General features: G+C 46.3%; 1 protein-coding gene and 2 long non-coding RNA genes across 4 annotated transcripts in view; all 3 read right to left on the bottom strand.

Annotated features, from left to right (window-relative positions):
• AEBP2 (AE binding protein 2) overlaps positions 1-6,384 on the bottom strand; it is a 49,745-nt gene extending 43,361 nt beyond the window's left edge. For both annotated transcript variants that reach the window (XM_040655917.2, XM_416415.8), the window contains exon 1: positions 5,751-6,384. In XM_040655917.2, the coding sequence (XP_040511851.1) occupies positions 5,751-6,370 (620 nt within the window). In that variant the 5' untranslated portion in view covers positions 6,371-6,384. The remainder of the gene's footprint in view (positions 1-5,750) is intronic.
• Positions 6,385-7,597: 1,213 nt separating this feature from the next.
• LOC107054170 lies at positions 7,598-10,164 on the bottom strand. Its single transcript, XR_001468186.4, has 2 exons — positions 9,754-10,164; positions 7,598-8,097 (listed from the first exon to the last, which is right to left on the bottom strand). It is a non-coding gene; the product is annotated as an uncharacterized LOC107054170 (long non-coding RNA).
• Positions 10,165-11,186: 1,022 nt separating this feature from the next.
• Positions 11,187-14,045, bottom strand: LOC121108329. The gene is made up of 2 exons (XR_005842739.2): positions 13,764-14,045; positions 11,187-13,120 (listed from the first exon to the last, which is right to left on the bottom strand). It is a non-coding gene; the product is annotated as an uncharacterized LOC121108329 (long non-coding RNA).

The following is a 14,045-nucleotide window of genomic DNA, read 5'->3' as shown; positions in this document are numbered from 1 at the left end:
GCTCTCCTCTGTTCTCCACTGCTGCACGAGTTAGCAGAGTTTACATTCCCATCTATTTCAACGATTCCCCACAGTTATTTGCCTCCTCTATGACAGGCACTGATTCCTCACTTCCTGCAGGTTTAGATCTCGCAGTTTCCTCAAGTTATTACATGTAATTCATCTCCAAACATACCAAGAAATTCAGTGTGCATCTCACTTTTCTCCCCTTGCTGGAAATCCCTCTGACGTTGCATCTGCTCCCTTCTAAGTCACATCCACACTTCTCACCCCCTTAACAAATTCCTCTACCTCTGCCATACCTCAATTGTGCTTAGACTGATTTCCATACTGCTCTCTTCCATGTCAGCTCTGCATATTGCTCATCCCCCCACCGCTGTTCTCTAATTGAACAGCATTTTGGTTTTGTTATTAAAAAAGGGTGTAAACATATTAAAGCTGTTGGAAAGACGCATAGATCTGAGTAACACTGGCTACAATGGAATATTCTTACTGCATCACCCAGAAAGTCAGCTTAACCAATGAATGAGTAACTCCAGAAATGAATTATGTCACATCACTGCCAAACGGACGCTCAGGCTGCACGCAACACACAGCTTAAATGGGCAGTGGAGAGAGAGAGAATCAATAAAGCACTGCAGATCCTTCCACCACTGCTGGGAAATTCCCTGAAGTTGCTCACCAACCAAAAACCATACTCAAAAGTTACCGGACTTTATGGTGTCACAAACTTAAACCAAGCACAAGTCTATGTGTATTTTATTTGTACACCCACACAAATACCACCTATCTCATACACTGGATAGGAAAACATTTTTCTCAAATCTTCTGAAGGGTATTTAAGTAATACTACAACAGCCCATTACACCAACCTCTTTCATGTAGTCCACAGAAAGACCTCACGTTAACCACTCAGTTATATCAAGCAACGTCTCTAGTAATAAAGATGCTACCTGTTTAAAATATCTAGGCTGTTTTGTCTTCCCATCCAAAGCTGTTTTCTGCAGTGCCTGAACGGAACAACTACACAAACGGGAGCTTTATTTTGCAATTTGAAAGCAAATGACAACCTCAACAAATACAGACACAACACAAATACTCAGCAGAATTTTGGAGTCTCAGGTCTTTATAGCCCACTGTAACACATCAGCATTACGTACACTTAAAAAAAAAATTGAATGACTTAAACACCTTGCCATGTTAATGAATGATTCTTCACTTCCTGGATAGGAACATGTGAGACTATGCAACAGAGAGGCCTGAAGCACTTCCTAAGCTGGTCACACGGATACATGAAGCACACCTATTAGTACCATATGCCTTCCTGATTATATTTCAGTTTTACTGTTCTGCCTTCATAAATATCACTCTTACCATTCAAGTGTGGCTGCGTAGCCAGTTACTCACTTTTGAAGGTATACAGACAGCATTACGTAAGAATTGTATTTAGATCTTTACGGTACTAATATTTTAAGATCAGTCTACATATGAGAAGCATGAAGAAGCTTTCATTTTAAATAAGGCTGAAAATAAAACCAACCTAACGTTAGATTCTGGATTTTTCAAGTCTCACCCTCTTACCGGTCAACACGTTGGTTTCATTCTGCCTCATTCCATTCCATGAAATGAAAAAAACCCAACAAAGATCTCAAGTTTTATTATTAAAAAAAAAAAACACCTTCCTTGAAAAGGTTATTTTCAAGATCAAGTGAAGAGCCGCTCACTTCCTAAATGGAAACAGAATAACAGCATCTCTAGAAGTATTCTACAAGCCTAATGTTCAGTTAGGGTTCCTTGAATAGTATTTTACTGTTTTCTTAGAAAGTGAGGCTTCAGCTGTCATACTGACGGTTCCTCTCAGTAACTGGCTTAATTGGTGAATAACAACAGAGGTGATAAAACCTCGAACTGGCTGCTCTATGAAAAAGATGGACAATACTCAGGGCTGTGCCCAAGGAAAAGATGGGTTCAGCAGCAACTTGTTACGTTTGGCCTGCCAGCCGGTCAGTGAGCACCCGGGCACTGGTCAGCAAAATAGCATGTGCATATCCCTGGCTGAAATGTATCCTTCCAGTGCTTCCTGGTCAGTAAGAGGATGCAGCAAAGGATAAACTCCTAAAAAAAAAGGCTGAAGATTATGTAAGAACAAAAGACCAGAGGTAACCTCTAGGCAATGGAAGAGAGATAAAAGGCAAATTCACCAGGGTGAAAAAAAAAAACACTTCAACTTCATACAGCTTCATTAGTTTAGTAATTTCTGCTACACATTTTGTTAGAATTGCAATCAAACGAAATCTGAAAAAATGTCAGTGAAAATTCAGATTTAATTACACTTCCATAATAAACTTTCTGCTAAATAAAATATTGAACTGATTTCAGTAACCTAACATTAAGTACTTCTAAGTAAATATCACAGTTCAGCAACAATGCATCACTGAGCTGCAGGCGCACCTTCACTGCATTCGTATCAGCTGGTTTATACCCAAATCCATGCATACACGTAGGCCTAGTTTTGCAGCCCAGTGATGAACTCAGCTGTTTCTGTAATTAACTGAATCATTACTCTCAATTTTAAAGACATATGAAATGTTTCTCAGCATTGTACGAAGGCATCCTGCTCCAGAGAACTGAGCAGAAAAGCATCCAACCTTTCAACACTTGTCTGAGGCTAGGGAAAGGCACAGGAAAATTACCAGCATTCACATGCTGATATTAGTCTTTATCTGGAGGATAACTCAGCAATCTGAACACAGATTCTTATCAGTGAGACAGCAGATATGAGCTCACTAAAAAGCAGTGGGCAAACTCTTGCGCAGCAGTGGGAACACAGCTCGAATCCCGGGAATGAAATGCAATGGGTATCTGCAGTCATTCCTGACTTTGCACTGAACTCTCATTACTAATACCACTGAGCAGAAAATGCCACCTGGTTATTCTAAATACCAGTGTGGGGTTTGCCTTTTTCATTTCTGTTCTTGGGTCATTTTTTCGTTTGTTTCTTTTTGGGGGGGGGGAGCAAGGGTGTATCCTGTTTGAAATGCAGTACCAAGTGAACTTGCATTTAAAAGAGCTGACCAAAAAACATGATTTAGGCATCAATATTCAACATCAGATTTGTTTTTTGTTTCAAATACCTACAGATTTCCTACAGTAACGCTCCAAGTTATTTATTCTTTTATTAGCAGATCTCTCAAAATAGATTCAAAGCATTAGTATTAGAAGTAGCTGAACAGTAGTCATGTCTTGACTGCATGCAAGGTTCTCCCGCTCAAATGTCACGTCTGCAGTTTACTTTATAGTTCATAACACTAAACCAAAACGAGACAGACAATACATTGAAATTAGACAACGATAAAGATCGTACTGAAAGAGGAATTTGATCACTTAAGGAATTTCAGGCCCTCACCACACCCTCTTATTTATTCAAATTTGCTAAAGAGGAAACAAGAAAAAAATCCCAAGCCTCGGGGCATCGTCTGAATGTTAGCAAACCTGCCTACAAAGGGGAATCACTACTGAGTACACCTTTCTAACACCTTCCTCTTGTTTAACCAAAGACTAAGAACTCAAGCACATCAGATCATTTCTTCTCTCACAGGTAATTTTACAGCACAACAGTCCACAAGATGATGCCAACTCTCCTAGGTCTTCAGTGACAAAAACTAGAGTCTCCATTCAGGACACAGGCTGAAAGTAGAGATCAGAGTGCTGTACAATGTACTGTTTTATAGAGAACGTCAGCGAACAGGTATCACTCTGTCACAGTTACAACCTGTAAATCTGACCCACGCCCAGCTCCTTCCAGGTACTCCACCATCCTATTTTGCACACTCTTTAGGCTTTTCTGTGCCTCCCCTACCATTGGCAACTGCCTGCCTAGCTGATCACCTTAAGGATGCACATCATGTCCCAGCTGGCTTCTAAGGTGCAGCAATAATTTCCATCGATAGGCCAAGGGACCTGTTGGACTACATGTGGTGTCATTGTTTTTGCTGTCTACCCCACTGCAGCAAGGAATGTGATCAAAATCAATTTTTCTATCACCAGAAATAAGAGTGGCACGGCTCTTTTCCTACCCAACTCAAGGAGCAGGCTATGAAACTACAAAACTCCCTCTCAGCATCCCTATGTGTTCAGGGTGGACACTGAAGATGAAACTTTGCAAAATTAAAACCAAAAACACAGTCTTAATTTAAAACTACTGAACACAAAAGGCCCCCGCTCCTGCAACTGAGTCTGCTCCAAAGGTACTGAAAAGGAGCAACGAAGACTGAGCACACAGATTTAATCGTGCCACTATAACAAGTGGAGCCTGAAAACAATGACAGAGAAAGAAACTAGTGCACCAGCTCTGAAGCGTATGAGCAAGACATAATGGGGCTGCACTGCCAGAAAACCCCTGCAACTGATTCCTGTTATTTCCTTAACCTACAAATTGAGACACACTCACAAGAGATCAAGACTCAGTGCAGAGTTTGATTTGGTAGAAAACAAAAAACGATGACCCTAAACCTCAACCAAATACCTGTTGTTTCCTCAGAAATCTACTCCCATGCTTACGTGACTTCATGTAAAAATCCACACGAAAACAGAGAGAAGAAAAAAGAATAAGAGAAAAAAGAAACCCCCCCGCCACCTTCCTATCTCACAGCAAGTCTGAAGGAACGAAAAAAACTCCCCCAAGTCCTCAGGTCTCAGAAGTCAGGCAGAAACCAAAAGAACAGACTTTTTCTTTTAATTTTTTTCCTAAGGCTTTCAGCCCCATTGCGTGGTTTGGGGAACCGACTCACGGGGTTTTATTTTAACACGTGAGGCTGGACCTAGAGATGCCACACTCCTGCAACACGGGCGTTTCCCCATCTACTCAAATTTAACCTAACATGTACACAAAGCACGTACCTGTACCAAAACGGATAATCCTTCACACTCGATAACGAAACTATCGTAAGAAAAGTAACAATTGCTATTTTTCGTACTAACTACGGCGAAGCCCAAGGCTTTCTCAAAGCCTAATTGAAAAGGAAAAGAATAAAAGAAGTTTCTAAAACTATTTTGAAGTGCTTATTAGTAAAGGAACCGACACATTCCGCTCTTACAGCCCTTTTTTTTCATCTTATTTTCCGTTAGACTGCATTACATACGCCCAAGAAAACCACTAGGCAAGCCGTGCTCCTAGAAGTGCCCAACCTCTGGGCTGAACGAGACCTGGGAACTGGGCTGTGCCTTCCCTCGAGCCTCGGCAGAACGAGACGTGTCTCCCTCGCGTAGGGAACCTACGGAAATCATCTGCGTTTGGCATTAAACCATTCATCCAAAAATGACCAAGTCTCACACGGCTGGCCTGGTTTCATCCAGCACACGCTCAGCCCCGACGAAGGGCTGTTCCCTCGCTCCTTTCAGCAAGGTGGGATTTTCCCTTGTGCTCGGCGGTTACCTCAGCTCGCTGCCCGCACCACGTACACCCGCGGGGGCCGCAGGTACGGCGCGCCCACGGAACAGCGCCCGGCCCCGAGCCGCAAGCACGGTACAACGCCGAAGAATCCCGCCGGCATCCCTTCGGAACCACGCCGGGACCGGAGCGGCCCCGGGGCGCGGCGCGGCCGAACGCCCCCGCCCGGAGCACGCAGCGCACCGGCCGGGCAGCGAGCGGCCCGCAGCCGCCCCTCCGCCGGCCTGACAGCCCCGCGGCCCTCGGGCGGGGCGAGGCCCCAGGACATGGCGCCCGCGGGCCTCCTGCACCGGGCACTGACCTGTCCTCCGAGTCCATGCGGCTCAGCGGTTCCCCGTCCGAGGACATCTCCAGGCTGCCCCGCCGCCCCCCCGACGTGGCGCTGCAGCTGCTGCTGCCGCTGCTGCCGCCGCCGCCGCCGGTGCCGTAGCCCTCGTCGCCGCCGCTGGACACGCTGCTGGAGCTGCTCCCGCCGCCGCCGCCGCGGCCCAGCCCGCCCTCCTGGCCGCCCCGCGGGCCCTTGGGCTCCTCCTTGGCGTCGGCCTCGCTGCTGCCGCCGGGGCTGAGCGAGCGGGTCTCGTCGCTGCAGCAGCCGCTGCTCGTGCTGCTGCTGCCCACCAGGCTGCTCTCCTCCTCCTCGCCGCCCTCCTCCTCCTCTTCCTCCTCCTCCTCGTCTTCGTCCTCCCCGTCCCCGGCCTGGCTGGCGCTCTCCGGGCTGGGCTCCGACATGCTCTCCGCCTCGCCGTTCAGCAGCAGCAGCGACTCCGTCTCCGCCGCTGAAGACGGAGGCGACGACGAGGAGCCGACTCCGGCGGCGGCGGCCGCGGCCGCCGCCTCCTCCTCTTCCTCAGCCGCAGCGGCCGCCGCCTCGCCGGGAAGCAGCCCCTCCGGCTCCGCCATGTCGCTGCGAGCGGCCGCCATGGCGCCTGCGAGTCGCTGCGAGCCGAGCCGAGCCGAACGGGGCCGAGTCGATTCGAGCCGAGCCGAGCCGAGCCGAGCCGGGCGCGCGCAGTGGCGGCGGCGTGCGCGCGGCCGGTGCGCGCGTGCCCTGGTTTGTGTGTGCGCGCGACCGCGCTCCCCCCGCCCTCGCCCTTCTCACCCGCACAATCGCGCGGCGGCGCGAGCCGCAAAGAGGAGGGGCCCGAACCCTCCACCGCCGCACGCGCTACGGAAGGCGCCCGGGGACAAAAATCTGAGGGAAGGCGGAGCGCGGGGGGAGGTCGCGTCTCGCGTGCTGCGCGTCAGCGGCGGGCAGCGGGCGGGGGGTGCGAGGCGGCCGTCATCGGCCGCCCCGCCTCTGAGGCGCGACTCGCAGTCGCAGGGCGGCATCGGGCTCGGGGGCGAAGAGAAAAACTGAGCGAAGCGTGGGAAGTGGGGTGCGGGGGGAAGGAAGGCTGCGAAGCTGTCTGGAGAAGGAACTGCGTACCTTCTCAAGGGAAGGCCCCTCAACAAGGAGAGGGTTAGCGTGTGACTCTGCCCTGTGAGAATCGCTGACAGAGAGAGCTCGGCGGGGGCACAAAGGGGACAGAAAGAGGTTTTCAGTGGCACTGGCAGAAACAAGCAGAAGTGTAGTCCTGCCGTGCATCAGGAGAGCGTCTGAAGTGAGGCCTCACACCTCTGTTCGCCATAAGAAGCTTCCAGGCTGTGGCGTGGCCGAGGCTGAATGCAAAATACACGTCACTGCCCGAAGTGGAAACAAAACCAAAGAGTTAAATGTGCTAAAACCGAGGCAATTGGTTCATATTTTACTCATCAACTCAGGCCGGGGTTTGGACGAGTGAGGGCTGGTAAATTCGTTGAGTTGGGAACGTTGCCATCTGAAGAAAAATAGATGGGGAAGAGAGAAAGATGAGCAGAATGAGCGCCAGTCACATACGAGACTTCAGAACAAACTTTGACAGTTAAAGTCATTTTAATATTGAAAAAAAGGGGGATGAAGTTAACGCCAGACATCACTCTTTTTTTCCTTTGTCTGTATGGACGTGAAGAAGACGTTCAGTAAATTGTCATGTGGAAATGACCAGCAATCCGTATGGGATGGGGATTTTCAGTAGACCAGGGAGGTGGGTGGCACCCAGACACAGAGACGAAATTGGGTAATCTGGCAAATTTTTGGAGGGGTGGCAAGAAGAAATTAAGCAGAAAACACTATTTCGAATGGATTTTAAATGGGGTATAGAGATTAGTCACATGTTACCCAATTCTTACTGAACTTGCCACATTAAAAAAAAAAAAAAAAACATGAAGTGGTGATGGTTCAGCTTAAGAACAGATGACAAAACTGAACCACGGCTCAGTCCAGAAAGACTTTGTTCTCTGTGCAACAGGAAGAGTACCACCTCCTCAAGTCATAGCAGGCATATCTGGCATTGCCACAGAGGAACAGGAAAAGTTAGCCACAGAGGATTAAAATCTGGGGAGGGTGCTCCTGAGCACTACATCAGCACAAGCAGGGCTGGCTGCTCGCCCATCGATCTGCACGCATATCTGTCCGCAGCAACACCGGCAGCCCGCAGTGAGCAACGCCAGCACGAAACGCCACGGTGCTGGGGGAGCACCACAGCCTCGGAGGGAAGGGATGTGACATTGCATTCATCTTTGAGAGCAAACAAATGGCATCTTTAACTTGCAGAGGAGCCGAAGCGAATCTGTGAGACAAACAGCAGTAAAAATGCACGGTAGCTTTCCAGATTTCTCAAAGCAAGCCTCAGCTAGACAGTGGAAATGGCGAGAATATTTTAAAACAAATGAGGACGTCGGTAACGCTGCTTCATCTGCATAGGGTAAGCATCGCCGCTCTACTGACTCCATCGAAACAATCACGGAACCCTGAGCTTCTACATCCTCTGCCACCCCACCTCCCCCCGAAGGAAGAGCGTGCTCTGTACTTCCCTCTCAGCCTATAAAGGTGTGGCACTCCCGTGGGTGTTATTGTCACTAATCTCATCAGACACGAAGAGCGAGGTTTAAAAAAAAAAAAACAAAAAACCAACCACCTTTCGATTCAGTCAGAAGGCAGCAGTAGCTGAAGCAATTGCTGTGCCTCTTCCACAAGTGATTTCCCTCTGGAGTTCACTGAAATCAGCTGTGGCGAGGGGCAGAACCGGAGAGGGACCGAATCACGAGAAAACAAAGATCTAAATAGAATGAAGTGAAAGGCACCTTTCACAACCTGAGAACGAACAAAGAAAGGAAGTAGGAAACGTGCAGCTCAAAGAACTCCGTGCGCCCTCGTGTATGTTGTCCGAATTCAACCCACCGTGTTCACAAGCCCGTAGCTGTGTGCTTTTTTGAGAACTCTGGGGTTCTTTGAGGTCATGTGCGCACAGCGGGTTCGGGGATGCAGACCTAACGCTTCTCACTTTCCTAAGTGCAGCAGCAGTAGGGACGCCGGCTCGTTGGGTAATTTGTGTATTCGGAGAGAGGGAGTGAAACCTTAGGATAGGATGCACGGGAAGGAGGGTACGAACCCGCCTAATGGCAATCGCTTAGCGTTTAAAACAGGAGATCAGTGCCGCAGCGGTGAGAACTGCTGCAGTCATCAAAGAAATACTCTGACGATCTTTAGTGCCCTACTTTCAGTTCATTGAAACCACAAAATCCTGCATGAAGGCTCGGTCCGTGAGCTCCCTAAAGTGTTAAGATAAAATCCGAATCAAGCAGAAGCAGCAGTGATGACTTAGTTCTCTCGTTACTGACATTGCTAGGTCACAGTTCAATCAGCTCAGAAAAGGTAATTCTCCTCCTTTCTTTCTTGCAGGTTTTTGACTTTTTCATACCCTGGTTCCAGTCAAAAGATGAGATCTGTCTGAGAACGGGTGAGTCTTAACCTTGAAAGTGTCCAAATCAGTAGCATTTGAATGGTCTGATAAAAGCCCAAAACAAGAGACACACTGCTAGGAAATCCATTAGAAAAAAAAAAAATAATTTACACATTCAGTTACACTTCAAGGGAGGATGTTACTTTGTCCTTCACACAGAGGGCTCCGGTACGCTCAGTCTAATTTGAGGTGATCATTACAACAGGGACAGTACATTAGAGCTGATGTAGTTATGCCAAAACTCAGTAATCCGTGGTACATGGAGGACTTCCTCAACAAGGTACAGAGAAAAGAAAAAAATAAACCCCAAAACCAGCAGGTTAGCAAAAGCTTGTTGACAGCCAAAGAACTGAAGTAGTGCTGTTCTCCAGCAGTACAAGAACAAACAGCCCAGGCAATCTGGAGGAGATTTGAATTCCTTTGCAGACACAGACACAGCAGAGCGCGGGGAAGAAACGAAGGGTGTACTTTTCTTTGTCTTACCTCCGGATCACAGGGGTGCAGGGAATTCACACTGACAGCAGAATCAATAGTGAGGAGACTCCAAAGCAGTTTCTTCTTTTTCTTGAGTCACAACAATTTCACGTTTTGTTGTGCTTTTTTTAAAGAACAATTAGATGAGATCATCAGAAGGTTTGGTACATGCGGTGCAGACTGCTTGAGCTTTTCTTCCCAGTGTTGGTCAGCGTCATAATACTATGAGGCATAGTATGCAAGCAAAACAAACCAGTGAGAAAGGCCGATAAAGAGAGAAAAATATGTACCATTGGCCTAAGATACAGGAAAAAATGACATCCTGCACTTGTTAGGATGGCATGGGAAGTTCTGTGAAACAAGACACTTGGTCACTGCACTCTCCTGCTCCTGCCTCCACATGCGTGTCTTAAACACTGCAGGAAATTCCTGCTGCCTGCACCTCATGACTCACCTTGCTCACAACATTCTGCCTGCTCAGCAGTCTCTGGAGACTGCACCCTCCCCTTCTCTCTGCCCCACCCTTCCTCATCCAAATTCAAGGTCTTGAGGAAGAGGCTGCAATCGCCCATTGCTTCAAGTAAGCATCCAGCACTCATTTCTCACCCTTCCCTTCAGACCAGACTGAAACCGCCTTATTCTGCAATCCCAACCCCACCCTCTCCTACAGCGCCCAGTTAATTCTCCCTTTAAACTCCCTTCCACGGTGTTTTCTTCTTAAAGCTTTAATCATCCCCTGTGTAGTTTGCTTGAAAGCAGGCCCATGACCATAGGAAAATTCAAGCACTGTTTAGGTTGGTTCAGTCAAAGGAAGGTTGCCAGAAATGTGTGTCAGCTGAAGTCCCTCTTCTGTCCCCACTGGCCTGTGAGCTGTCTCTGGTGTTGAAAAACACTTTGGCAGAGTGGCTTCTAGGTATTGCTTCTGTCTGTCTGCCCCTTCTCCCTTACCCAGGTCTTGTTACAACCCTCGTAGGGACACACTGCCCCTTCTGTTGTGCAGCACAGCTGGCCGGGAAACTCATGCCATGAGCTACAACAAGGAACTGATTTTAGTGGTAACTAGGGGAAAAAAATATATATATATATATAATATATATAATATAATGCCATTCTGTTGATGTTGAGTCAGGAAAATTCAAAACGCTTCAGACAGCTCTATTAAATGTAACCATGCACACTACAGGGATGGGGAAAAATGTATGTAATAAAGTGCCAGCAGTAAGTTCAGGAATGGAAAACCCCATTCTGTAGTTCTGGAACATATCCAAAAGCACATCCTAATGTTCACTATATTTGCATTTGAGCTATTGTAACAACTTGCAAGATCAGAGCACCCGTGTGCTGAGCCGTGTATGCACACAAACAGTAGGAGGAAGCCCATGCTGCAAATAGATACTCTGACACAAGTGAAAGGACCCAGATATTTTACAAACGCATCAGACCTCTTCTTTAAAATACATTCTAATTGATGTCAACTTTGCTGCCATATGTGATACCAAAAGAAACACAAAAGCAAAAAGCATGAAGATGTGCTTTTGAGCGCGAGGAATTGGAAGGCCTCATAATATGGTTCATTTGTGTAGGTTACTGCTTGTTGCAAAAACTGAAACTGAAGCACAGAATTTCAAATAGATACTGTGTAGGTAAGGTACGCTAGCAGTTATTACAGACACAGCTGAGAACCAGCTCAGAATTTGCTGTAGAAGCAGAAGTAACTTGCAGTGCTTCTGCCCTGGTACATCTCTCTGAATGTGACTCCTGTCACCCTGTCTGAGTCATCATGAGTTCCACGGACCTGTGAAAGTATATATTAAAGTATGTTTTCCTTTGAAATTATTCAGAAAGGTTTGCACATTGGAAAATGCACATGGCTGATAAAATATATCATGGGAGCATCAAAAAACAATATACACAACACTCTAGAATAACATAGAGAATCATTTTGTTGTAACTATCGTCAATATGTTTACATTTTAATTCAAACAGTGTATTTATATAAATTACCAGAGACTTCCTCTTGTCCTCATACCTCCTTGTGTGCATTTTTTACTGGCACAGTTTGTTCTTTTTCAAAAAAAAAGCAGCAAAAATTCTTGTGTTTCAGAGGAATCAACATCCTTAAAGGGTGCCATTTAGTTTTACCCAGAGATAATTAACATATTTGCTTCCAGATTAAAGACTCTTTACATGCTGTTAATTTGGGGAATGCATGTTTTCTACATTCTTATGCAAAACAGAGCTGGATTCCAGCTTTAAATGAAGGTGTGCACCCAACCACAAATACAGGGCTGCCACCACTGTGTCCATTTACTTTCTGCAGGTCAGTTACTGCACACCATTACAATAAAGGCAGAGGGGGCGATTCCAGCAGAGGGGAATTCTGCCCAAGCACACCGGTCAGTAAATAACAGCAGGCTTTTTTTTTCCTAAAAAGGGTAGATATGTGTCAAGAGCAGAGTCTCTCCTTGCACACATGGAGATTCTTTTCAAAACAAGAAAAGTAATCAAGATCTTGCATGTTACAAAACCGGTGTGTAACCATTACAACCAAGCAGAAATGAATAATGAATTGAATGCTAATTAAATACAAATCACAGTTTGGAAGGAGTACAAACATTCAGCAGCTTTTCCATGCTCTTCTAGGATTGCTTTGAAAATCCCTTTCTCCAGTGTATGGCCTTATCTAGAATACACTTTTTTAGTAGAACAATTAACTTTTTTTTTTTTTAACATTAAAAAAAAAATAGATAAAAATTTCCCTTTAGAAATGTAGTTATGGGGCTTGTGCTTTTCTTTTCTTTTCTTTTTTTTCTCTCAAAAGAATCTTGATTCTTTTGAAGATCAAGCTCATGTGAACATGTGTCCTTCCACCCACAGCTGTGGGCTGCAGTGGGCCCAGCCAGGGGCCCTGAAGGGACTGGGGCCTCTGCCCAGATGGTGAGAGGCTGAGGGAGCTGGGACTGCTCAGCCCATGGTGTGAAGGCTGAGGTGGGGTGGGGGGGGGAGGAGGGCGGGTCATATAAATACCTGGTGGAAAAGGTAAAAGTTAGAGCCAGACTCTTCTCAGCGGTAAGGGGCAAGAGGAAATGAGCAGGAAGTAAAATACAGAAAATTCTATTTAAACATAATAACTTTTTTCACCATGAGAGTTGTTAAGCATGGAAGAGATGGCCCAGAGAGGTTTGGGAGTCTCCGTTCCTGAGAACAGCTCACAACACATCTGGATATGGTCCTGAAGAACCTGCTGTAGCTGCCTGTTTTGAGCAGGGGCTTTGGACTAGATGATCTCCAGAGATGCCTTCCTACCTCAACTCTTCTGTGATTCTGTAAAGCTGAGGTATGATTTCCATGTTAAAAGACACAGGCATTGTCATATCTGCAAAAACAATAAATATTTTTCTGTGTTTAGAAGTATAGCCATATACCCTGACTTTGTCCCATGTCCACATGGGGGAGAAAACCGTGTTCCCAGCAGTCATCACTTGCAGCTTCAGAAGCTGAACCGCACGACAGGAGCCAAGTAGTGAGTCCCTGCAGGTAGGTTTTGATGCAGCCTGAGATACCAATAACTGAATTCAGAATTCCCATGGTAGCATGTATGACAAATTCAGTATCCTGCTAAATGCTGTGAGATTAAAAGTGACCAGCAACTGAGATTATGTGTCTTTTATAATTCCCAAATATTTGCATGCTAGAGAGCAAAGGGAGAGAGGCCATCCTTTACAGAGGCGTTTATCCCAGTCTGATCAGCCTCGGGAAAGATACTGTTGTGGAGCAGTGTGTTGAACTCCAGATTTCCCAAAGCCTTAACAGCTGAATTATTCCTCTTTATCACCCCTTCCCCTCCCCCCCACTCTGCTAATGTCACAAGAAAAGTTCAAGTTGTGGAATGTTTGTCAAACACTTGGAGATACACAGCTTAAGTGAATAAAAATAGAAATTATTATTTAGTAGGCTTGAGCATGAACAGTGAAACATCTGAATTGCAGAAAAGTTCAGATTTGCTTCCAGAAACTCACCTTTGTGTTGCTACAGCGTTCACCGAACAGCAGAAGTCACGCTCGAAGTAATGGAAACTGATGTAATTCCAATATAACTGAATTGTCATTTGCCACTAAGGGAAAGTCTTTATTACAGATATTATATTTATATACTCAGCTATCAGAATTATGTTTCCAAGTCATAACTCTTCAAACCTTTCCTGTAAGCTCCATGTGGGCCGTGTTCTTGGAAAATAAGCCAAGTCCATAGTATTACAGCATCCCTCCCTATTCTCAATCAAACAGATCTCAGAATGAGAG

The sequence above is a fragment of the Gallus gallus genome, chromosome 1 (assembly GCF_016699485.2).
Source record: "Gallus gallus isolate bGalGal1 chromosome 1, bGalGal1.mat.broiler.GRCg7b, whole genome shotgun sequence".
In the NCBI taxonomy this organism is placed as follows: Eukaryota; Metazoa; Chordata; class Aves; order Galliformes; family Phasianidae; genus Gallus; species Gallus gallus.
Note: the sequence above shows the minus strand (reverse complement) of the source record. Positions and strands in the feature narration are given on the sequence as shown.